This window comes from Panthera onca, chromosome D3 (assembly GCF_046562875.1).
Source record: "Panthera onca isolate mPanOnc1 chromosome D3, mPanOnc1 haplotype 2, whole genome shotgun sequence".
Taxonomy (NCBI): Eukaryota; Metazoa; Chordata; class Mammalia; order Carnivora; family Felidae; genus Panthera; species Panthera onca.
The window spans coordinates 1,589,847-1,612,754 of NC_138350.1; the positions used below are offsets into that span (position 1 = coordinate 1,589,847).

Below are 22,908 nucleotides of genomic sequence, written 5' to 3' on the forward strand. Positions count from 1 at the left end.
GTGAAGCCCCGTGACGATGGCACTCCCTCTGATCGCATACGAGGCGCTTCCGTGACTCTCTGACACGTACTGACCACCTCAAGCAAGACGCACCTGTGTGAGAGTTGAAACTAAGCAGAGAGAGGCTGACCCAGAAACACATGGGAAACAACTGGAATTTGCACCCACACAAATGGTGCAAGAGTCTGCGCCCTCGCTGTCCCCTTAAAGCTCCCGAGTAAGGTAAGTAGCATGATCACAAATACTGCTTCCAGAGGGGGACGTTTCTGAGTGGACCGATCTCTCCTCAGACGACGGGACGAGGGGCGCAAACAGAAGGCATGCATCCACGCACAGCCCCCTGCTCTCCGCTCGCTGTGCCGCCTGCCCAGGAGACGGTCTCTGTGTTTGTGTCCCCGGGCGTCTGGTTTACTTCCTTTCGACCCCTCTGGCCACAGGCCACAAGAAGCAGAGGACTTTCCCTTCAGTCAGCTGAGCATCCAGAGTTAGTGCCAAAGTTAGCTTCTCCTCCAGGGATGATTCCTCCCCAGACACTACACTGCCAACAAGAGAGAGCCAGACTGTCTGATGGAATTCAGCCCTGGCATACAGTCTAAGCCGAAAGGCTTTCAGCAAGAGGGGACCGAGATCGGTGTGCATGCTCACCACGGTGCTGGCTGGGGGTGTCATGAAGAAGCTTGGTGGCGTCGAAGACAACAAAGCATGCTTTCCTGGGGGGGGAAAAAAAACAATAACACTGAATTAAGGACTAAGCCGTGGTCACTCTTCCAGCCTAAGAAAGGCCTGCCTTTATTCAAAACTCTCCAGCTTCAGACCCGTCTAAGACAGCCTGAGAATGCTGAGCAGGAATGCTGTTGCACAGATACAGGGCTAATAAATTAGCTTAATGGGTGGATGGTATGGATTTTCCCAGGTCACATTACTTTTCTATTTATATTTCAAATCGCTTTTGAACACCCTTCACGCAAGTCGTCACATAAAAAGATGATTTTATGTAAGCTTTTACCGATCTCAAATAAATAAAGAACCAAAAGAAACAGCCTTCAATTACACCTGGACTAGTTGGAGATGGAATACAGAGTGCTGCTAATCTCTGGGCCAAGACAGACCATCCCTCCCAGACAGAAGAAGCAAGACAGACAAAGTGGTGGGGCACACTGTCCTCCTGAGTCCTTTCAACCCTGAGGATTCTGGTTATTCTTTTCCATTTGGTTAATTACAAATAACGAAGACATCTAACACCAAAGATAAGCCATATTTGCTCTTCTCTTCCTCTTCTCCACCAGCTATTTCGAATCTTAGCATTTCCTGGTAAGAACACAGACTAGATGCTCTACCTCATTTTCGGAAAAATCTCTCAAGGTTGCTTGAAGTGATCTAAGGAAATGACCTCACCGCCCCTAGTTAGCTCCAGTAGTAACCGGCCCCTCGGGTTATGTGGGGCCCAGTGGCTGGGGGACAAGACGCCAAAGGGGAGACTCTGCCCAGAGGACTAGAGACCCAAACGCTAGGTTCTCCAAGTCAGAGTGACATTCGTTCCTCAAATGCCAAGTAGTTACAGAGGAGTCCCATCCAATTCACATGTAACTTGTGTGAGTCCACAAAGTAAAGTGCAGGACGGTAAGGACTAACCCAGCAACCCTGCCCACCATCGCCATCGATGACCCTGGAAGGCTACGAGAAGAAATGAGAATCTTTCGTGTCCTCTGTGAGTCCCAGGTCCCAAGGGGCTCTTGTTTTGTGGGCATCAGATTGTGTGGGTGTGTTTTCAGTGTTCAAAAAATACGTAACTTGGAAATCACACGACTCTGAACGCAGCCTTCTACTTCCTCTGATTTTCTGCGGAAGGGGTGGCCATCCATTGTAGCACTGGGAGCAAAGCTGACCCGGTGATGGATGATCAACCCTCTGCCTTTGTATGAATTAGGAAGAGTCACCACATCTGGCCTGCTCTGGCTAATGGATTAGAAGGGGACACCCCCTCTGGGCCGGTCATGCAGAGAAATGCCTGCTTTGGGCTCACCCTTGGTGTGCAGACGGGGCTTTATGCAAAGACCAGGTTTTGCCTCCTCCTATAGACCAGACACAGCAGGGCCCTGGCCTGGCCTGAGAGCAGGCTGGACCTCAGCCCAGATGCCTGTCTTCACACAGCTGGCATGACCCTGGCTCTGATGGACCGACTCACATGGAGCAGTCTAAGGAACTTCCAGATCATTTTCTCTATACGTGTTTTATGTCATGTGACCTGTCTCCAAAAGCAAGTCCCCAAGCCATACGGGGGCCTGATGGGTGTAGTTCTGGCTCAGCAAAGGTGCATGTGTGCACTTCTTGGGATATGTAGGTGTTAATGCAACACCTCTCCTGAATGCCCCCCCCCCCAAAATCAGATACCACCTTCATGGGGCACAGAGGGTGAGGTGACCTGAAAGGCTGTGCCATGTGTGGGGCTGATCACCCCATTTCTGAGCCCTGGGATGTCCTGGGGACAAGGGTTTGCTGGTACAGACACAAGAACCAGAAAGAGCAACACGTCTTCCCAGTGTTATTAAAATGGTAATGTATGGAGAAAGAAGGATTTGTTTCAGGCTTTCAGTAATACAAATACAGATGACATTTTAGTCTTGGTGACAAATCTCTGAATCTTAAGCTATAAAATGCAGAAGATTGATATCCTTCTTTTTTGTAAAGGACCTATATTTTGTCCTTCTGTCACTTGTGTGACAGGAATGAATTCCACTTTCTTAGTGAAGAATGAGTGTCAAAGGCCGCTGTGGACACAGACTTCCTGCACACACAGCGGCCATGCCAGCAGCCCCGGTCATCTGCGGGGAGTCCCCTCTCCTCTGCATTTGGGACAAGCCAACCCTACTGCCATGTCAAGGGTGGACTGTGACCCAGGCCTAAGGCAGTCAGCATATCCCACACCCCCAGCCGCGGTTCTCAGCTCCTGGAAACTGGGACACGCATGGATCCATCTGGTCAAATGAGACTCCTGGCCAGTCCTGCTGCAGGAGGAGACAGAAAAGAGAAGTTCATCTTCTGCGAGCATGGGGTGGAACCCTGGAGGGAAGGGCAGCCATAGTGGCACCACCAGAAGGAAGCGGGGTCAAACAAAGAGATTCCCAGTGACACACGTGAGCACCTAGAGCAAACTGGTCCTGAAGCGGATTTTCTCCTGTTGTTTCCATCGTGGGAGGTTTTTTTTGTTTTTTTTTTTTTTAATTTCCCTTGTTGGCGTAAGTCACTCAAGTTGTGTTTTCTGTCACATAATCACAGAGTCCTAACAGCTGAGGGACTCACTGTCAGAACCTGAGAGGGGGCAGGCCTTGCATTAACACCTACACCTCCCGGTCCCGACCTGCCCCTGCTGCTCTGGTGTCCATGCAGTGGCCAACCAACAAATGTTTATGAGTGACTGTCATTTTTTGGCAGATTATTTCACGTTCAAGGACCAGTGCATTCCCTCGTTCTCACAGTGAAAATAGAATGGGGGAAGTAAATATTAATCGTAAATCAGCAAAAATGTTGTGAAAACCTGCCACATGCAGGCATTGTGCTGATGCCTTACACCCGTGACACTGTGGCTCCACAGCCCCCCACCCCTGGGACATGAGGAGTACTGTTTCCATCCATTTACAAAGGAGAACACAGTGATTTGGGAAGATTAAGATACAAGAAGTCCTGTATGACATGATTCCATGTGGTTGGAAGACCCAGAAGAGGGAAATCTGTAGAGACACTGGCTGAGCGGTGGCCAAGGGCTGGGAGGGGACATGGGGAGTGAAAGCTAGCGGGTGCTGGATTTACTTTTGGGGTGATTAGACTTTTTAAACCAGAGGGGATGGTTGCACAGCTGGTGAACGTAGGAAGTACCACCAGATCATATGCCTTAAAATGGTCAAGTTTATGTTACACGAATTTTCCCTCAGCCAAAAAAGTGACTTCCCACGTCCCAGAGTTCATTGTGGCTGAGTGAAGGTTTGAACCCAGGCCACCTGTCCCTGAGGGCCCATCAGAGCCTGGCATGCAGGAAGCACCTGGTAAGCATTTGTTGATCAGATGCACTAAAGGACCCGGAATGCCTGTTCCCAAAGGGTCTGTAATCATCCATCACATACACCTCAAAACCCCCTGGCGACCAGCAGGATATTCATCTCAGTGTGTCTCCGTTAAGGTGCCAGTTTCTCCATCCTGGGGAACAGGTGTTCTAGAGAAACGGCTGTATTTATGAGGTTCATTAGGATGCCTCTCAGCCTGCGGCGCAGACGGTCCCCTCAGGAGAGCGCAGAGCGAGAAATGCTAGTGAGGGAGGCGGACGGAAGGAGCCCTGTCCTCCCAGAGACGGGCAGAGCTGGCCCGAGCCCACCCCCCGTGCCCACCCCCCGTGCCCACTGTGTCCTCCCAGAGACGGGCAGAGCTGGCCCGAGCCCACCCCCCGTGCCCACCGTGTCCTCCCAGAGACGGGCAGAGCTGGCCCGAGCCCACCCCCCACCCCTGTGCCCACTGACCAACGGCAGCTGTGAAGTACATCGCGATCTCGTCCGGGGTCAGGGCCCGTTCCCAGATGATGAACTCATCGAAAGCTCCGACCTCATAACGCTTGGTCTGGTCCCGCTCAGACCCGATCACGAGGTTGACGCTGGGCTCCCCGTAGGCATGAGACACTTTGCCGCTTGGGTCGGAGGTGCTCAGGGTCCCATTGACATAGACTTTCAGACCCTCCTTGGATTTCCATGTAAACAAGACATGAGTCCAGTAGGGACCTGGAAAGAACAAAGATCACTGTTCTGCTGATGTGGGAAGCACGTTTCTGAGTTAAATCCCTTTTGAGATGATTAGTCACTGTTAATCTTGGTGAGTCCTGCATAATATAGATCTAACTTTTCTCAGTACTTTGAAGCACAGAGAAGAAATTGTCCCCATCCCCAAAATTCCAGAAGCAGTCCAGAGAGACCCTTTGCTATTTTAAATTAGATCCTCTGCTATTTTAAAATAAAAGGAAATAATAGCTAATGGGGGTAACTTGTTCAAAAAAACAATTCTTTTTCTTTAGTCCTGCCTGGGCCATCATAGTGCAGGTCAATAAAACCCATTGGACAATAAAACCTACCTGAGGGCCTGATTCAGCCCAGGGCAGTTGGCATCCACCTCTGCTCTGATATGGTACATGTAAGACCAATAAACATGATGGTATCATGGTAGTCAGGGCCACCCTCTGGGCTCATTCTCTCTGGCCTGAGAACCACAGTGACCCAATAAGAAGAATGTTCACCAGACATTGGTGGTAGCTTGCCCCACGAAGGGCCCAGCTTTGTTTTGCAAGTGTTGGGTTATCTCATGGGCTTACTTCTGGAAGGAATAAGGCAGCCCGTTAAAGGACACGTATCATCTTGAGCCCGGCATCATCTTAAATCATCCAGCAATGAGCTGTTGGGACTTCATCAAAATAAACCCTTCAGCACAGCGAAGGAAACAGCCAACGAAACTAAAAGACAACCGATGGAATGGAAGAAGATATTTGCAAATGACGAATCTGATAAAGGGTTGTTATCCAAAGTCTATAACAAACTGATAGAGCTCAACACCCAAAAAACAAATTATCCAATTTAAAAGTGAGCAGTAGACATGAATAGACACTTTTCCCAAGAAGACATCCAGATGGCTAACAGATACACGGGAAGATGCTCGACATCACTCATCAGGGAAATGCAGATCAAAACCATAATCAGATACCACCTCACACCTGTCAGAATGGCTAAAATCAAAAACAAGCAACAGGTGTCGATGAGGATGTGGAGAAAAAGGAACCCTCGTGCACTGTTGGCGGGAAGGCAAACTGGTGTAGCCACTGTGGAAAACAGTGTGGAGACTCCGAAAGTTAAAACTTGAACCGCCCTACAACCCAGCAATTGTACTACTGGTTATTTACCCAAAGAATACAAAAATACTATCTACGACAGCCAAATTATGGAAACAGCCCAAGCACCCACCCACTGATGAATGGATAAAGAAGTGGTATATATATTCGGCCATAAGAAAGAATGATATCTTGCCATTTGCAATGACGTGGATGGAGCTATTGAGTATTCTGATAAGTAAGAGAAGGGCGGATACCATACGATTTCATGCATATGTGGAATTTAAGAAACAAAACAAGCAAGGGGAAAAAAGAGAAACAGTGCAGGAAACAGACTCTTTAACCGTAGAGAACAAACTGATGGTCACCAGAGGGGAGATGTGTGATGGGGATTAAAGAGTACATGTAGCATGATGAAAAATAAAAAAAAAAAAAAAAAAATATATATATATATATATATATATATATATATATATATTATATATTCAATCACTCAGCAGTTACTTAGGACTTTCTTGCTCAGGTTGCTCAGGACTGTGCAACTTTATGATCTTGAGTCTCTGGAGAGCCCTTGGGTCCTAAATGGGTCCAAAGTGTATTGCCCTTGAATTTAAAGCAAGAATAACAACTTTCTTCAATGAACAAATAGAGTGTACTGCCAGGCAGAAATGTTTACAATTCTCCCCCATTTCCCTGGGTGGAAAAACAGAGTTCAGTAGACTTTACCTTAAAATATGTCGAGGAAACCTACTAGGTGCCCCATACAGTGTCAGCCCCGAGGATCATGGGGATAAGGCTGTTACATAAGAACCTGACCTTGGGCAGAAGGTGATAAGAGCCAGCAACAAGGTACAGGTAGTTCCGTCTGGGGGGGGCAGGGGAGGCAGAGACTCCTGGCCTGGGGTCAGAGAAAGCAAGCAGGCGAGATCCTCCCAGACTCTTCTGCAGACAACGTTCAGGCTCGGTGTGAGTGAGTGAGCACGGCTCCCCCGCTCCCCTAGGTAGCCCGGCACAGAGAGGGCTCGGACACACCTGTTTGGCTCCAGGTCTTTTAGCGACTAAGACATACAGCCTCCTTTCCACGGGCCAGAAAATGCATTTTCCTAGAGGCCTTCACTCTGCCAGCCCGTGGCCAGCTCCGTGGTTCCCTCTTAGTCCCCAGCCTGGACTGGGCTCCCCCTCAATGTCACCCCAACACTTCTGGGGCCCTGGTCACCTCTACCTTGTCCAGTGTCCACTTCAGACCCTCTGCTCCCCAAGCTTCCCCCCCCCACACACACCCCTGACTTGTGCCCACTGCACGACCCCACATCACCCCACGGAGCACAGAGAAAGCAGGAATCTCCAGACCGAGCCACACTGGCCCGCAACGCCCACCTGCAAACTCCCCCCACGTCGTCAGGGCCCACCGTGCTACTCCCCACGTGTCCCAGGGCACCCCCACCACGGCTCCAACTCCTGTCTTCCAGACCCCCCTTCCTCCCCAGTCTTCAGCCACTTTTCCAAAAAGTCTTCACATCATACTCTAAATAAACATTGCCGAGTCTATACCACTAGGAAGAAGGAGGGGGAGGAGGCGAGGGATGATAGGGAGGAGGAGGGGGAGCAAAAAAAGAAGCAGGAGGAAGAGGGGAGGGGGGAAGGGAGGGGGAAATGGAGCAGGAGCCATGCTAAGCACCAGGCAGGGTACCGCATTTCATCTCCCCCAGCCCCACCCCGACCTTGGCCTCAGGCAGGTCAGGCCAGCACCTTCCCCCCAGGAAGCAGAGGCTGAGACGGGGCATCAGGCAACGGAGGCAGGGCCCAGCTGGGGTGGGAGGGGCCCAGGCGCTCTCCAGCATCTTCCCAGGCAAACCCTTAAAGCAGAGGCCGAGGGGTCCCTTACCTGGCGGGCTGAAGGTGGCCTCCCACGTCTTGGCGTTCTCCCGCGTGTACAGCTCCACGGAGCCCTTGCCGCCACTGGAGCAGACCTTGAACCCTTCAGAAATGACCTGTCCCCCGTATGCCGAAGGGATCGGTCTGGACTGCTCTCCGTGCGTCTTCCAGAAAAAAGAAAACGTGACCCCTGAGGGAAGAAGAGGCGCTGGGTCAGGAATGACAGCAGAAGGAACTCAGAAGCAGCTCCTTTGTGTTTGAAAAGCCCTTTTGTCCTCATTCTAGAGACAGTGCATGTTCAATTCAGAAAATTCCGATAACAGCAATAGGCAGTATTTAGCAAAAGCTTACTAAGTACCAGACACTTTTCCAAGAGTCTTCAGGGACTTCTCTCCTTAAATATTGTGAAAACCCTGTTACCACCCCCGTTAGGAAACGAAGACACTGGGCCAGCTTGCCCAAGGTCACCAGCCATCATTAAGGTTAGATCCAAGCTCCAGCCTTGTGACCCCAGAGCCCCCAAATATAAAAGCCTGCACAATCTGTTCTTTTTTCTTTCTTTCTTTCTTTTTTTTTTTTACATTTATTTATTTTTGAGAGACAGAGAAACAGAGCACACGTGAGGAGGGGCAGACAGAGGAGACAGAGTCCAAAGCAGGCTCCAGGCTCCCAGCTGTCAGCACAGAGCCTGACGCGGGGCTCGAACTCACAGACCATGAGATCATGACCTGAGCCAAAGTCGGACGCTCAACCGACTGAGCCACCCAGGGGCCCCCACAATCTGTTCTTATTCTTCCTTTTAGTCCAGAAGCGTCTTCCTGGTAAGTCTTCCTAAAACCTTCCCTACAAGCATATTTTACAAAGAAAGGAACCAGCTCACGCACACTGGCTTATAAACCACATAACTTACTGTATGTCCACGAAATCCCTCCAGTGTCCATACAGCCTCACGTCATCCCGTTCTCTGCACAGCGCTACATCGAAACTGGTATCACATGGTCTCCTTCAGCTTTTTATTTTCCAAACAGAACTGCCAGCTAAACCTGGCACACCTCAGATTATATGCCTTTAGGAGAAATTCCTAGGAGGGAATTTCTTGTCAAAAGGGGAAGCCCACTTTTAAGGGTTTTGACATCTACGATTGTTATTTCCAACAGAGGAGCGGAGTGGGGCCCACGGAGGCCGTGGCCGCTAAACTTTCCTTCAAGACACCCAGCCCACAGGTAGTCAGGTTCCTAAGTCCCGAGCTGGCCCCACGTTGTACCGCGTGGACGACATGGTCTTTGCTCAGATGCTACTATGAACGAGCTGGCTCAGTGGTCACTGCATCTCACCTGAAAACAAGTCCAGATGTTGGGGGTGAGGAGTTCCTTGTTATATGGGTAACCTGCGCATGTGTGTGAGAGAGAGACAGACAGATGGAGGGAGGGAGAGAACAGGTGCACACGTGTGAGTGCAGAGCTGACGACCTGCGTGGACTGTGTGCGAGAGCAGGAAGTAATCCCAGTGGCCTCATCCCTCTCAGCCTGGCCCGGGCAGGAGAGGACGGAGCCCAGAGTTGATCAAAACAGGCCCAAGGACTTGGCGGTGGAAGGACAGAGCCGGAGGGCCATTTGTCCTGGGCCTTTTTATACAAATGGCACCAAATTTAGGCTTTGGGCCTTCAAATGAGACTATGGACACAGCCTGAGAGTCACTGAATTAAAGGAAGACATCTTTCAGCAAATATAAACATGCATCCCGTTACCAACCATCTTCACTGTAATGCCTTGTGAACTGACACGTTACGAGTTGTTCAGCTGTCTTGTGACAGTCATACTGCATCATACTTTTGTGGGCTCAAAGCCCTATTACGATTATCATAAACATGTTAAAACATGGCATAATTTTATAACCCTTGTTTGGAATTTCCCCCAATTTTTAAATATAAGAGGAACCTCAAAATGATGGCTGGGACCTGGACCTTTGCTGACCTCTGAGGAGGGCGAGTAGAACCCCAGGTCACAGGGACTGTGCTCTCAGGGCTATCAAGGAGGGCAGAAAGTGCCCGAGGTGCCATGCCATGTCGGCCACGAGGCTGGGGCTTTGGATGGAAGGCAGCTTGGAGGGCAGAGTGCGACCCCAGGGCCCTTGCCTGACCCGCTGCTGCGCGGGGGGCCCGTCATTTCCATCCGCCAGGTGCTGTGGCCAGCAGAGCCCAGCACAGACCTCGCCTCCCCGCCTGGCCTCTCTGCTCTCAGACACAACCCGCTTCACAAGGACGCTAGCACACACATTGTGAAATTCTTGTTATGAAACGAGATCCCAGAGGATTCATAGAAGTTAATTTTTTCCAAACACTGCTGTGTTTAGAAATTCCTCCTATTCAGTCCCGCTTTGGCCAAATGCCTTTCTGTCCCGGAAGAAAAAGAAGAAGGAGACGTCGGTTTGGCGTTAGGTAAGGGTAGATGGAAGGCAGATGGCAGTGCCCGTGAGCAAGTCTCATTTTGGCTAATTTAACCCGCACGATAATTGCTTCTATCTTTATATTTAAACATCAGTTTCCAGGAGCCGCTAATCCCAGCGCCCTGAGGATCTCTGCTTCCCGCTCCTGGGTCATTAACACGAAGAAGAGACAATCTGAAGGGAAAAGAAGTGCAATGATTGACACATTGTTTCCACACTTACTTCCTATGAGCATTATATCGTCATCTACCCAAAAGGATACAATGAGAAAAGGTCTTTCTCGACAAGACACAGAAAAAAGAAAAGAAAAATACCGTCCGGGTGCCATAAGGAAAGACTGACACTTCCAAGCGCAGAAATGTAAAATCCTGCAAGGCAAATAATTTACCAGAACAAAGCCAAAAGACACATAGCATTCTAGGGGGGAAAATAACAAATAACGCATTTAACGTTCAAGAAACCGATTTCCTTACTATGTGAAAACACTTTGTAAAGAAAAGTAGTATCATCAGCATTTACCTGGGAGCAAAGACTCTCCCAAGACTTGTACACGTGTGAGCTGTTAACCCTCCCAACAGCCCTATGAAGTAGGTGTCACTCGTGTCCCCAATTTATAGGTAAGAAAATCAAAGCACAGAGGGGTTGAGTGACTCATGGGCGGCCGCACAGCTAGTGACAGGCAGGACTCGAACCAGGCAGCACAGCTCTGGAGGCTGCACCTGTAGTCACTGCCCTCCCCCAGAGACAGCACTCGTTCACTCACTGAAGGAGACAAAACAGATACCGGGAATTCCAAGAAAACAGTGCACAACAATGCCCCGGGCCAAGGAGGAAGTCTCGGTGAACACACTGTCCCCTCTGATGGTGGGCGGGAGGGCAGCTGGCTGGGGGAGGGGAGGTATGGGGTCCTTCCAGGTAGAGGAACAGCCCTTCCCAGGCCAGGGGACTCGGCACGGTGTCCTGCATGCCCCAGGTTCAAAGTGGACCTGAGCAGCGAGTCAGGACAAAGTGACCTGCAGGCCGTGTGGCCAGCGTGGCGTCCACCCGCCTCCCCCAGGAACAGCACGGCTGTGTTCCTCGGGAGAGCCAGTCTGGCCCCCCTGACCGCACACCCTGGGCCCCCTCCAGGCCGTGCCCATCAGCATCCGCTCTGGGCTGACCCTGTGTCACACTGCTGTGCCTTCTTGGGGAGAGTCAGCGGAGAGAGACGCCTGTTTCTGAGGAGAGGACTTGAGCCCCTGGACCCGGCCTGAGGCCAACTGTGATTTTCAAAGACACCCGCAATATCCCTCGTCCCGTCCGTTTGTGCCCCGTGACCTCGCCACTCTCCGCCAGCACCCAGGGCGAATTTCCCCACCTGCCCTCTGCCTGACCTGACCCACAGGGGACAACAGAAGGGACACTGGCCGAGGCCCAGCTGCAGTCCCTAATTGTCCAGCAGCTTCTGCTGTGTGCCTCTGGGAGGTCTGAGCCGTGAGGAGTCCAGGCCGCGCAGCTGGGGGAAGACCGCACAGGGGCGTGCACACACGTGGGCACAGGGGCGCCAGAGCCAGAGGGACAGAACTGTCTTAGGTGAGCTTTGGGTGACTCCAAGCCTGGCCGTGGTCTGACGACAGTGCCTTGAGCCCAGTCAGCCCACAGAACCGGGAAAAGTGACACCAAGTTGTGTTTTACGTTTTAAAGTTCAGGTGTGTGTGTTGCACAGCAACAGCCAACCAAACACAATCTTACCTGAAGCCGTTCGTTCCATAAGCAAATCGATTCCCTCTCTGAGTTGAGTTTCTCTTGCTTTACGACTCTTCCACTGACATTTCCCTTCCTGACCCCATGGTGCCCCCAGAGGCCCCCATAAGGAGCTGAGCCTGGATCCCTCCTTCCTTCCTGACGCGCACTCTGGGGAGAGGTTTGGGGAGGATGACGGAGCCGCCGCTGCAGGTGCGGAGGGACAAGCGGACGCTCCATCCTGTCCTGCTTACTCCGGTGCTCGGGTCAAGGTGGAGGTGGCCACGTCCCTTGTGAGACCGTGACACCAGCAGAGAGCGACCTGTCCACACCCCGTCAGCCTGGGAGCTAGCCAAGAGCACAGCTGCACAACAGTTACCCTGAGCCAGAGGGCAGGCTGCAGAACGTTCTGGAATGGGAAACTGAGGGCATCCAAATCCAGTGCCATCAACGCCACCTGAGGGCTAAACCGTGGTCTCGGCTAAGACACATCTCGGTGCACGCAGACTGGGGGCCTCGAGGGTCTCCCTCCATTCTGGAAGCTGGAGCTCCTGGGGAGTGGTCTCCCTGGTGTGCGTGTGCAGACAGACCCCCCCCACACACACACACACCCATCTCCTGCCCCAGTAAGGCGTTACTTGGGTCCTAAGCAGATTTTCCCACAGAGCGGCTGCTGTGCTCAGGAGAGGACACAAGCAAGCAGGGCTCTGACAGCCTCTCCTGTCCACGACAGGGGGACACCTGCCAGGAGCTTCCCCAGGGCACAGGCCGGGGGTGGAGAGACTCTCTGGGGCGGGTTGGGCTCTCTGGCTCGCCTGACACAAGCCCAGCAAGGCTCCCACCTCCGGTCCCAAACTCTGATCCCACAAGACACTGAAGTGTCATCTTTGTCCCCACATTCCAACAGAGTGCTGCTTAAAATGACATTTTTGACCCCTGTATTCTTAAGAGTTGGTAATCCCACCACTCGAGGGCCTTGGACACTTTGTCCAAGAGAATTTTAGCGCAAAGACCCGCCTTTATACAACTCGAATCACAGCACGAGAAGCTGCTGCCTTCTCAGTTGTCCTTGGCTCTTCTGGCCTGCGGCAAGGAGCAAATCCGTCCGAGCGTAAGTAACAATTGCTAATCCCCATTTAGCAAAGAAACGCCACATGTCGGATGTAGAGCCCCCGGCGGGCAACGATGCCCAAGCAGGACTCGGTCATGAGGTGTCTCCCATTTACGGGAATTACTGTTACTGGTTTTCAGTTCATGGGAGGGAGATAGTTTCTTTTTCAATTAAATCCAAGTGAGTGACATTTAAAGAAAAACACTAAGGAGTGCCTGGGTAGCTCGGTCAGTTGAGCTTCCAACTAAATTTCAGCTCAGGTCATGATCTTATGGTTTCAGGAGATCGAGCCCCACAGCGGGCTCTGTGCTGACATTGTGGAGCCTGCTTGGGATTCTATCTCTTCTTTTCCCCCACTAGTGCTGCCTCTGTCTCTGTCTCTCTCAAAATAAATAAAGAAACTTAAAAAAAAAATAAAAACACAAAGTATGGTAATAGTTCAGGTGGTACCTGTATATGAGTAAAAATTACAAATGTTTTAAAAGTGAGTCAAACTTCAGAACCACTGGTCTTGACAAACATTCCAGCATTCCTGGAAATGTAGATAATTGCATCATTCGACCCAAACCAGTTAAAGTAAATGGCCCTCCCCTGGACTTGTCCTCTGGGTAGACACCATCCCGCCTTGCCGCTTTGATACTATGTCCTCAGATTTTTTCCCAGCTCCGTGATTAGAACACGAGAAGTAAAAGCCAAAGGAGGTGAGAGAGATGATATCACAAAGAGCAAAATGTGGAGCGAAAATGAGCTGAAGATCATAGTGATGGAGAATCTGGACCACAGACACCGGGTGACTCAGGAGGCTTTCCACCTTCGGGCATGTTTGAGTTTAAAATAGTAGGAGAACACGTGATCCGTGAAATGAAGCCAGAAACACAGCAGAGACACCTAGGGATGGTGTCTCAGACTCCAGCGTGAACGACAGAGCCCATGAACCCAAAAGCCCATCTAGCCAGGAGGACTGCATCCCTGACTGTCCTCTTCCAACACGCACGCACACTCTTCCCCAGAGCAAGCCTTTTACGTATCAAATACGCACTTCAACCCCCGCACCGGAAACAAGGTTCTCTCAAGCGTCTTCCCGACACCCCTCGTGCTGTGGGACTGTCTTCCGCCACTCCCCAGTCGCTACCGCTGTCAGAGAGCAACGGGCACGAGCCGTGGTGGCGAGCGCCAAGTCCCTTCAGTCTCAGGGAAGCGGCAGAGAGTGCTGGGGACCGAGGAAGTCAGGAGAGAGCGACCTGTCCCAGGGGTCACCCCTCGACTCCAGCCAACTCCCACCAGGCGCACAGGGAATATTGTTGGATTTTCCGATTTCTTAAGTCAAAAATACAGATTTTTTAAATGAAATGTTCTCATATACAAGTTGGACATTAATTTTTTTTTAAAAAAAGAACATCTAAAGCACCATCAGAGGCTGTTTCTGCAAACTTCCTGAGCTAGGATATTCGGCTAAAAACAGTTTAGAAAACTCATTAAAATGTAAAAACCAAGGGGTGCCTGGGTAGCTCCAGGGGGCCTGAGTGTCTGACTTTTGGCTTAGGCTCAGGTCATGATCTCAGGGTTTGGGAGTTCAAGTCCCCCATCAGGCTCTGCACTGACAGTTTGGAGTCGGCTTGGGATTCTCTCTCCCTCTCTCTCTCTCTCTCTCTGCCCCTCCAACATTTGTGCTGTCTCTGTCTCTCTCAAAATAAACTTTAAATATATATATATACACACACACCGAGACGACCAACATAACACCACTGAACAAAACACACTTATGGGATGGTCAGCCCTGGCCAGTTTGGGGACAGGATCCATGAGAATCACCTGGAGGTCCCAGCTAAAAATGCAGGTTCCCAGGCCTGGTCCATGGAGATTTGGATTCCGTAGGGCCTGGACTGGAGCCCGAAAACCGTATTTCACCATCTTTGCAAGTGACTTGCCCATGGTCTGTGAATGCTACTTTGAGATTCACCGTGCTAAATCAGTGTGCAGCTCTAGGCCAGTCTTGCCTGCCTCTGGGCCTCGGTTTCTCCATCTGTGAAGCGAGTGTACTGATGAATACTCTTCTGAGGGTCAGCCGCTCCACACACTCCGACGTCCCCATAGCCCCAGACCGTCGGCAGAAGACGGCGGCTGGATCCACGCCCGGCCTGCATCCGGCAGACCCCTCTGGAAATATCTTTCCTGAAACTCCATCCCGAAAGTCTCTCAACATTTTGTTGGCAGCCTTTTGGATTTAGTAACCTCGTGCAAAGGGGGGAGAAGTCACCTCAAGGCTGGGAAGGAGGAAGTGTGAGTGCTGAGGGTTTCCAGCTGCTGCTCCAAGGCTCCCACGGCCTTCCCGGTGTTTACAAGCACAGAACATTCTCATGCTCGGGAGGGAAGCACGGGGCATGTTTACAGGGAGGAGGGAAAGCTGATGAGTGAAATGGGAAGTCTTTCCTGAGAGCAGCTGAGCTGATTCAGAGTTGAACTGGCATCAGAGGTAACAGGTGGACGTTGCTCAAGGTGGAATGTAGTCCAAGATCAGAAACAACTTCTAGAAGTCAGAGGAGTACAAAACCAGAACAGGCTCCTCTGGGAGCAGCAAGGGGCCCTTCATGGCAATATTCAAGTGGCAGCCAGTCAAACACTTGATGAGAAGCATTCAAAGAAATAAAGCATCGGAAAGACCAACTGCACATATCTGCTCAGTGACACACAGTAAGCATCTACCTTGCTGGTTTTCGTCCCCGAAAATGCAGCACTGACCAAGACAGACACGGCCCTGCCCTCATAGAGCTGGTGGCCGAGCAGGGAGGCAGACGATGAACCGGCCGTTACCGGCCATGCCAGTGCTGGAGAGGTCCAGGGAGCCACAGGAGCGCAGGTAGAGGGACTCACCTGTGTGAGCTCGTCTCCACGGAAGTAACACCTGAGCTGAGCCCTCAAGGTCTACGGGCAGATAAAACAAGGTGCTAGAACATTCTGGGAAGATCCCTCCCTCCGCTGAGTTTCCCACTTGTGCACCTGCTGGCTGCGGGGGTTGAAAGTCAGACACCTCGCCCTCAAGGAACACAGACATTCCTTTGGTTAACATTCAAGAATGGCCAGGCATCCAGATAGCCCTCTTCTCTCAAAAGCTTCCCCTGTTTGCACCCAGTGCCTGTGAAAAACTTCCCCAGGAGGCACCATCTGCCAAGAAGCAAGACCCACGGGGAGCTGACAGAAGTGCAGGAAGGCCGAAAAGCGGATGGAGATGGGGTCCAGCAGGAGCAGGAGTGGGCACAGGAAGGGGTGGGGGTGGCCTGGCAGAGGGCACACAGGGGCCGGTGGCTAAGCCACTGGACGTTTACTCTTTTTTGGAAAGCTCAGACTTCAACTCTGCTCCTAAAATGTCCTCTTCCTTCCTTCCTTCCTTCCTTCCTTCCTTCCTTTCTTTCTTTCTTTCTTTCTTTCTAAAAGTCAAAACCATGAATAGGGACCCCAAGAGAATTTGGAAGAAATATGAAAACAGTTGACCTGGTGGATGGGGAGTGGGGAATGTCTCTGTTTATTTTGACGTTAGTTTTTACTATAAATGTAATGGGTTTTAAGTCTGAGCCCACTAGCACCACCAAAGAACAGAAACAGAGAGAGCACGTGGAGGAGGCCGAGACAGAGGTGTCCTGAAAGGCCCCGCATCTCCTGTGCCCACATCTTCGTCACTCACGAGGTTCACATCTGACCACCTCCTCCATCACTATCATCGCTGATCGCGGTTCTAAAAGCCAACCCATTTTTCCTGCTTGCTGAAGCCTCACTCATCCTACACAACATCTAGGAAGTTCAGATAAAAACCATAACCCTTCATTTTTTAAGTTGCCCAGCGACACCCGAAATCATCCTACAGACTTCGTGTGCTGCAGGGACTTTTACTTGGAAAACGCCGAGCGGACCTTCCCTGCTCACATCTGGTTTTTCTGGAACCGAGAAATACAGGCTCCCAGAGGCCTCAGAGAACCCGGCCCGAGCAAACACCGGGCAAATAACGCAGCGGAGCGCGCACAGCGGTCCTCCGATGTCACGCGTGCGCTCGGTCGCCACAAAGCTGGATGTGGACAGAGGGAGGCAGGATGAGGGGGGCCCAGCCTCCGTCTGCATCTGCACCAAGCCTGGCGCCAGCATCGTCCCAAGGAGCCAAGGGTGATGTCAAGCGTCCTGGCTTCGTTTTATATCTGGCCAAACGGTCAACAGAGTGGCCCCGAGATGGTTTGACTACACAACACAAGGAGCCCTTAGAGCTGGACACGAAGCCAAAGCTCCCATCTGTGCCTGCCACCCCGCACTTATCTGCCTCACCCCTGCCATCCCACGCCTGTCTGCCTCAACCCTGCCGTCCCGAGCCCGTCTGCCTCACCCCTGCCAGCCCGCACCCATCTGCCTCACCCCTGCCGTCCCGTGCCTGTCTGCTTCACCTGTTTTTGAGGAGGAACTGTGCTCACACGTGTAATGGCACAGGTCTGGTGGCTGTGACATGCAGTCAGCCCCGGTGGGTGGTTACTGTAGGTGAGCCCCTCTACAGGGTCCACTCTCCAGGCAGGTAGGCGGGAGGAGCTGGGTCTGCAAATGCCCACAGCGGGGCTGCCGCCAGGGGCCTCTCACAGCTGGGCCACAGCAGCAAGGAACGCAGTGGCTCCTTTAGGCATCACAGCAACCTCAGGAGGGACCGTCACTGACCCGTCGCACAGACAAGGGCTCAGGTGAGGTGGTTGCCCGAGGTCACCGCAGACACTTAGAGAACTGGGACCAGAGCCCGTGCTCTCCCCATGATGGCCCTGGGGACAGTGTCCATGACAAAGGGGCTCACTGTGCAGTGGCCCAGCCAGAGTCATTGGGGGGATTTCTTAAGAGAAACTAGAAATCCATATATTTATGTGAAATTTTTGTTTTTCCACACTGGCAGCAAGCTAAATATTTTTTAGCTCCACACCTGCCAAGCCAAACAGCCACAGACTGGATCAGCCCAGAGCCTCAAGTCTGGGGTCTCTAAGTTCAGGTAAAACTTCCTCAGAGCTCTGACTCCCCCGTGGCCCCATCCCGGATGACCTAAGTCCCCGCCAGGAGCCGGGGAAGCCGAGAAGCTGGTGACCTGGAGATGCTCCCTACAGGCCCCAGCCCCCTAGTCTCCCAGCCCCCTGCCCCCCGGCCCCCCCAGGCCCCTACACCCCCAGCCCCCTAGTCTCCTGGCCCCCCGGCCCCCCAGCCTCCCAGCCCTCCTGCCCGCTGGCCCTCCAGGTGGTGGCCGCTGAGCCCACGCTGGTTTTCATTTACAGAAACAAAGAAGCCTGGTGTGTTTATAGGGCTGTCTGAACTCTGGAACGGCTCAAACGCTGGGTTTGTAAACCTGGCCGTGGTTTAGGGCCTCGAAGCCATTTCTCGAAATTCTGGGTTCTGTAAAATCCAAAACGTATCCCCCCCACCCTCGACATGTTTTTGCCTTGTTAAGCTTTTGTTTGTTTTTCTTGGACTGCAGTCCTTCTGTCCCAAAATTGTGTACGACGAATTCCTCACAAGGTTGTTTTTGAGAAGAACGTGGGATGTCCAAAGGGCCTTCGCTTTCGGAACGGCTTGTTTTAAACTCCTTACTTCCTCCCCCAGAATGAAAACTCTCACCCTGCCCGGGGTATCGGGACGTGAAGGGGTGAAGCACGCTGGGACGCCAAACAACAACTTTCCAGCCGGGTTCACAGTGTGGCCCGGACACCCGTTCTTTGTCAGAACCTCAGATACTGCAGAGCCTCACTTCTCACAGGACAAAGGGGAAACGGCACACAATTTCCACTTCTCTGCTGCCCACCTGCGTTTCGTCCGTGGCGCTGTTCCCGCCACGGGCCTGCACCACCTGCAGCCCCCCTCCGCCCCCGGGGCTCGGGGGCAAAAGAAAGAAACCCAGGGAACGAGGCTCACAGAGCCCGCCCCGCCCAGGCTCGCCGTCCACACCCCGGAGTCAGAAATAACGTGGTACGAGCCACACCACCAATTTACTTCCCACAAGTACCACGGCCCCGTCCAAGTCGCCGATGTGACATCACCGCATCTGCTTCTCTGGCGGCTCTTTTCTCTTTACGAGATGAAATAGTTTGCTCTCCCGTCTCTGTGAGACCGTGTTCGAGCTCTCCGTCTCCGGGACACGTCTCTTGTTAGAAAACCAGGCGCCTGCACCCCCGGCCCTCCCCCCACCCCCGCCCGCCACGCGTCCACGCGCTCTGCCGCCGCGGCGAGGGCGCATCACTCACCGTCGGGGTCGCACTTTGCCGGGTTGCTGATGCAGGATGTGTTGTACTGGCCGTAGTAGAGAAGGGTCACTCCCTTCTCCTCTCTGAGGTAAACACCCTTGCTGACTTTTCCTTCCATGATGTCTGCGCAACAAGAATGGCAATGCCAAGTCAGCAACCGCCAGGGGTTAAGAGTCTTACAGAGAACTTAGAGATAAACGTACTGCGTTATTTACGCTTATAATAATACTACATATGACGCTCATTAATATTAACACTCGCTATCTACCACCTAACTAGCAGTAGTTAAGGGATAGGTAGTGTGAATATTCATATCGATGCTTCGTCGTCACTTACTACTACACTCACACACGATGGGCTCTATACGGTAAGGACACCCTAAGCGTTACATTTGCCAGGAGTTGGGTTCCCAGGAGCGACACTGTCCCGAACGTCCAGAGCCCTTCCTGGCCATCTTCTAAGGGGAACACTAAGGCACATGTTTGAACATAAAACCACACCCTTTGAGTCCTCATTGGAAGCCCCTAATCCTAGACGTGGGAACCCACAATTTTGAAAGAATCCACGGTCACTCTAGGAGAAAAGCCCAGAGTCACGCCCCCGCCAGCACCAGGCTGAGTGGCCATGAGCCCCGGCCGGTGCTCACTGCTCTGTCCTCCCGTTGGGCCTCATCCCCATGGCAAATGTAACCGATGGTGTGTGTGAAGTAAATGGTTTACAGAATCGATAAGTGAGGACTATAAAAGCCCAGCATGATTAGGCATTTATTGCTCATTGGGGTCAAAGTCGCCCAAAGATACCTCCTCTGCATACGGGCACGTGCCCACTGCCCTTGAGCTATCAAGCAACAGGAGATGAACAGCAGAGGGACCGACGTCTGTGGGCCTGACGGCTACGCCCACTCCAGTTTTCCAACAACCACTGTCAAGTGGATAGCCCACTCAAAAGGGCCTCAGTGTTCTTCTGTCTTACGCTCCTTTTTTTATTTATCACATTTATGGCTGGGGGTGGGGGGGTGTGGAATCTATATCTTACAAAATTAAATTTATTGCAAAATTAAATTATCAGTTACATCATTGAGTTAGGCTGTATAAACCCCTAAACAAGACTGTTTGACTGGAAAAATTAATTTTGGGAGCCAAACAGGTCACAGCTGAGAGAGCAATCGGGTTATGTGCTGTGCTGAGAACAGAAGAAAGGCCGATGCCTGAGTTATCTGAACTTTCTGTCCTGCTTGGGTACGTGCCACAGACACTACTCTCCCTGGAGCTTTGAGCTGCATAAGAAAACACGAAACATAGGGGCTCTGAGGTTGTTAAGTAAGATAATAATTTAACCCTGACTCTAGTGGGCGTTTATGAAACAGCTTCTAATAATTAAAAAAAAAAAAAAAAAAAAAAAAAAACAACCTACAGAAGAAATGCTGATTTTAATGTTTATAAGAGATCAAATTTTGGGGTGAGATCTTTTAAAATCAACTTCAGTTTTTCCATTCAAAGGCTATGCTGTTCCTCCCCAAAAGAATATACACCATTTAAAAATCCCAACTTCCATTTTTGTAGCTCATCTTGTGTCTGTCTCGTTCTGAAAACAGGCAGCTGGTTTGAAGACCCTGGTCATGTGAAAGCTTACAAGCCCCTTCTAATGTATGGTGGCACTTCCTCTAGACCTAGCTGAGAGCAGTTATTCCTAATACACTGGGTGTTTGGTATTCTTGGCTATGTGTTCTTGGGTATATGTTCTTGGCTATGTGTTCTCGGGTATGTATGTGTTCTTGGGTATATGTTCTTGGTTATGTGTTCTTGAGTATATATTCTTGGGTATGTGCTCCTGGCTATATGTTCTTGGATATGTGTTCTTGGGTATATGTTCTTGGCTATGTGTTCTTGGTTATGTGTTCTTGGGTATATGTTCTTGGGTATATGTTCTTGGCTATGTGTTCTTGGCTATATGTTCTTGGGTATATTTTCTTGGCTATGTGTTCTTGAGTATATGTTCTTGGGTATGTGCTCTTGGCTATATGTTCTTGGATATGTGTTCTTGGGTATATGTTCTTGGCTATGTGTTCTTGGTTATGTGTTCTTGGGTATGTATTCTTGGCTACATGTTCTTGGGTATACATTCTTGGCTATGTGTTCTTGTGTGTGCGTTCTTGGCTATGTGTTCTTGGGTATGTGTTCTTGGCTATATGTTCTTGGGTATATGCTTGTCTGCTGGCCAAGACAAAATGAATTCATATAGAACCAAATCAAATTGACGTCTAAACTCATTGCAGATGCAAACCAAACAAAACAGGGAACAGAAGTTACAAGTGCTCACCTACAGTTGCAGAGAAATTTGAGTAGGCAGAGTCATTGGTACGAACAAAGGTAGAATTATGGGAAGGAAGCACAGTGAGGTTGTGGGTTCGCAACACTAGGTAGGACAACAAGAAAAAAGCACAACAGATGAGTGACACGAATGACAAACGGAACCGGCATACCTCTCAACTTGACGTGCACCGAGAATCGGTCCTTCGCCCAGCAAGCACCTTGGATTTTGTCTCCGGGCCTCACACCTCCCTCCCGCCCCCTGCCCCCACTCCCCATGTACTGGGCAGCGTCATGGCCAGCGCCCTGGCCTGCCAGGGCATGACTGCTGCTGGCTTTCGCCACAGACGTGGGCTCCAGTGTGCCATGTGCAACCCCCTGAGACACCTAGTTGAGAGATATGAAACTGAGCCCGGCAATAAAACAGCCTTAACACAAGGATCATGGTGGTGACGTCACAACTGGTGAAGTAGAAACACAGCATGAAGACAATGGCACGATATTACGACAAATGGACCGAACAACAGAGGGTTCAGCGACAGATACGAGCAGCGTGACCACCAGACGGCTTCCAAAGCCACTTGGCCGTCCCCGGCAGCAAAATGTGCTGACCGATCCTGTTTCCCCCTGTTTCTTAAGAAGCCTGTGATCACGCTGAAACGAGACCGCAGAGCATCGTGACGTGAAGAATGGTCTGGGGAAGCATCGGCAAGACGTCACCATCCGGCTGTTCGGGGCAAACAGGAACACACAGAATCTCAGGGAAATTAACACCCTGGCCCCAGCATAATTGTGTCTCCATGATCGCACTGCTTGGTGAGAATTCCTCGCCGGTGAAGGAGTTCAAGATGCCCAAAGTTACTGATTTGGTCACAACAATGAGGTGTGTTGAGACATTAGGAGAGAGATATAGTTATCATTTGAAATAACTGCTAAAATGTTGGTCTCTGTGACCTGGACGATGAATTATGTCAACAGTGAATTTCCACTTTTCACAGGCTTTGAAATAAAGGGCCTGAGAAATAAAATGAGGTAATGATGGGGTGGGGGTGGAGTGCAGTTTATTTTAACCTGAGCTGCTCATATAATGACTTCCCAGGGACTTATCCCTGCAGCGCAGACCGTTTGGAGAGAAAGCAGAGCAGCGGTGCGTTCTCTGCTGGGTGCCCAGAGGCAGTCTTGCACAGGTGGGTCCTTCCACCCCCGGCGGATCCGCCCAGGCTCCAGCTAGAACGCCTCTCAATTTGCAAATGTGAGGGAAACATTTTAGAATCTCTGGTGGCAATTTATGGCAGCACGTTAAGTCAGGGGATCAGGAAAATGCCAGTGTGCGGGTCTGGAAAG

At 51.2% G+C, this 22,908-nt stretch overlaps 1 protein-coding gene across 3 annotated transcripts in view; it reads right to left on the reverse strand.

Annotated features, from left to right (window-relative positions):
- ADGRD1 (adhesion G protein-coupled receptor D1) overlaps positions 1-22,908 on the reverse strand; it is a 125,121-nt gene that overhangs the window by 90,182 nt on the left and 12,031 nt on the right. For 2 of the 3 annotated variants that reach the window (XM_078435954.2, XM_078435953.2), the window contains 4 exons: positions 19,256-19,378; positions 7,743-7,922; positions 4,509-4,763; positions 646-710 (listed from right to left, as the gene is read on the reverse strand). In XM_078435954.2, the coding sequence (XP_078292080.1) occupies positions 646-710; positions 4,509-4,763; positions 7,743-7,922; positions 19,256-19,373 (618 nt within the window). In that variant the 5' untranslated portion in view covers positions 19,374-19,378. Of the gene's footprint in view, positions 1-645; positions 711-4,508; positions 4,764-7,742; positions 7,923-19,255; positions 19,379-21,574; positions 21,671-22,908 lie in introns of all 3 variants that reach the window. The other variant, XM_078435952.2, reaches the window with a different exon arrangement.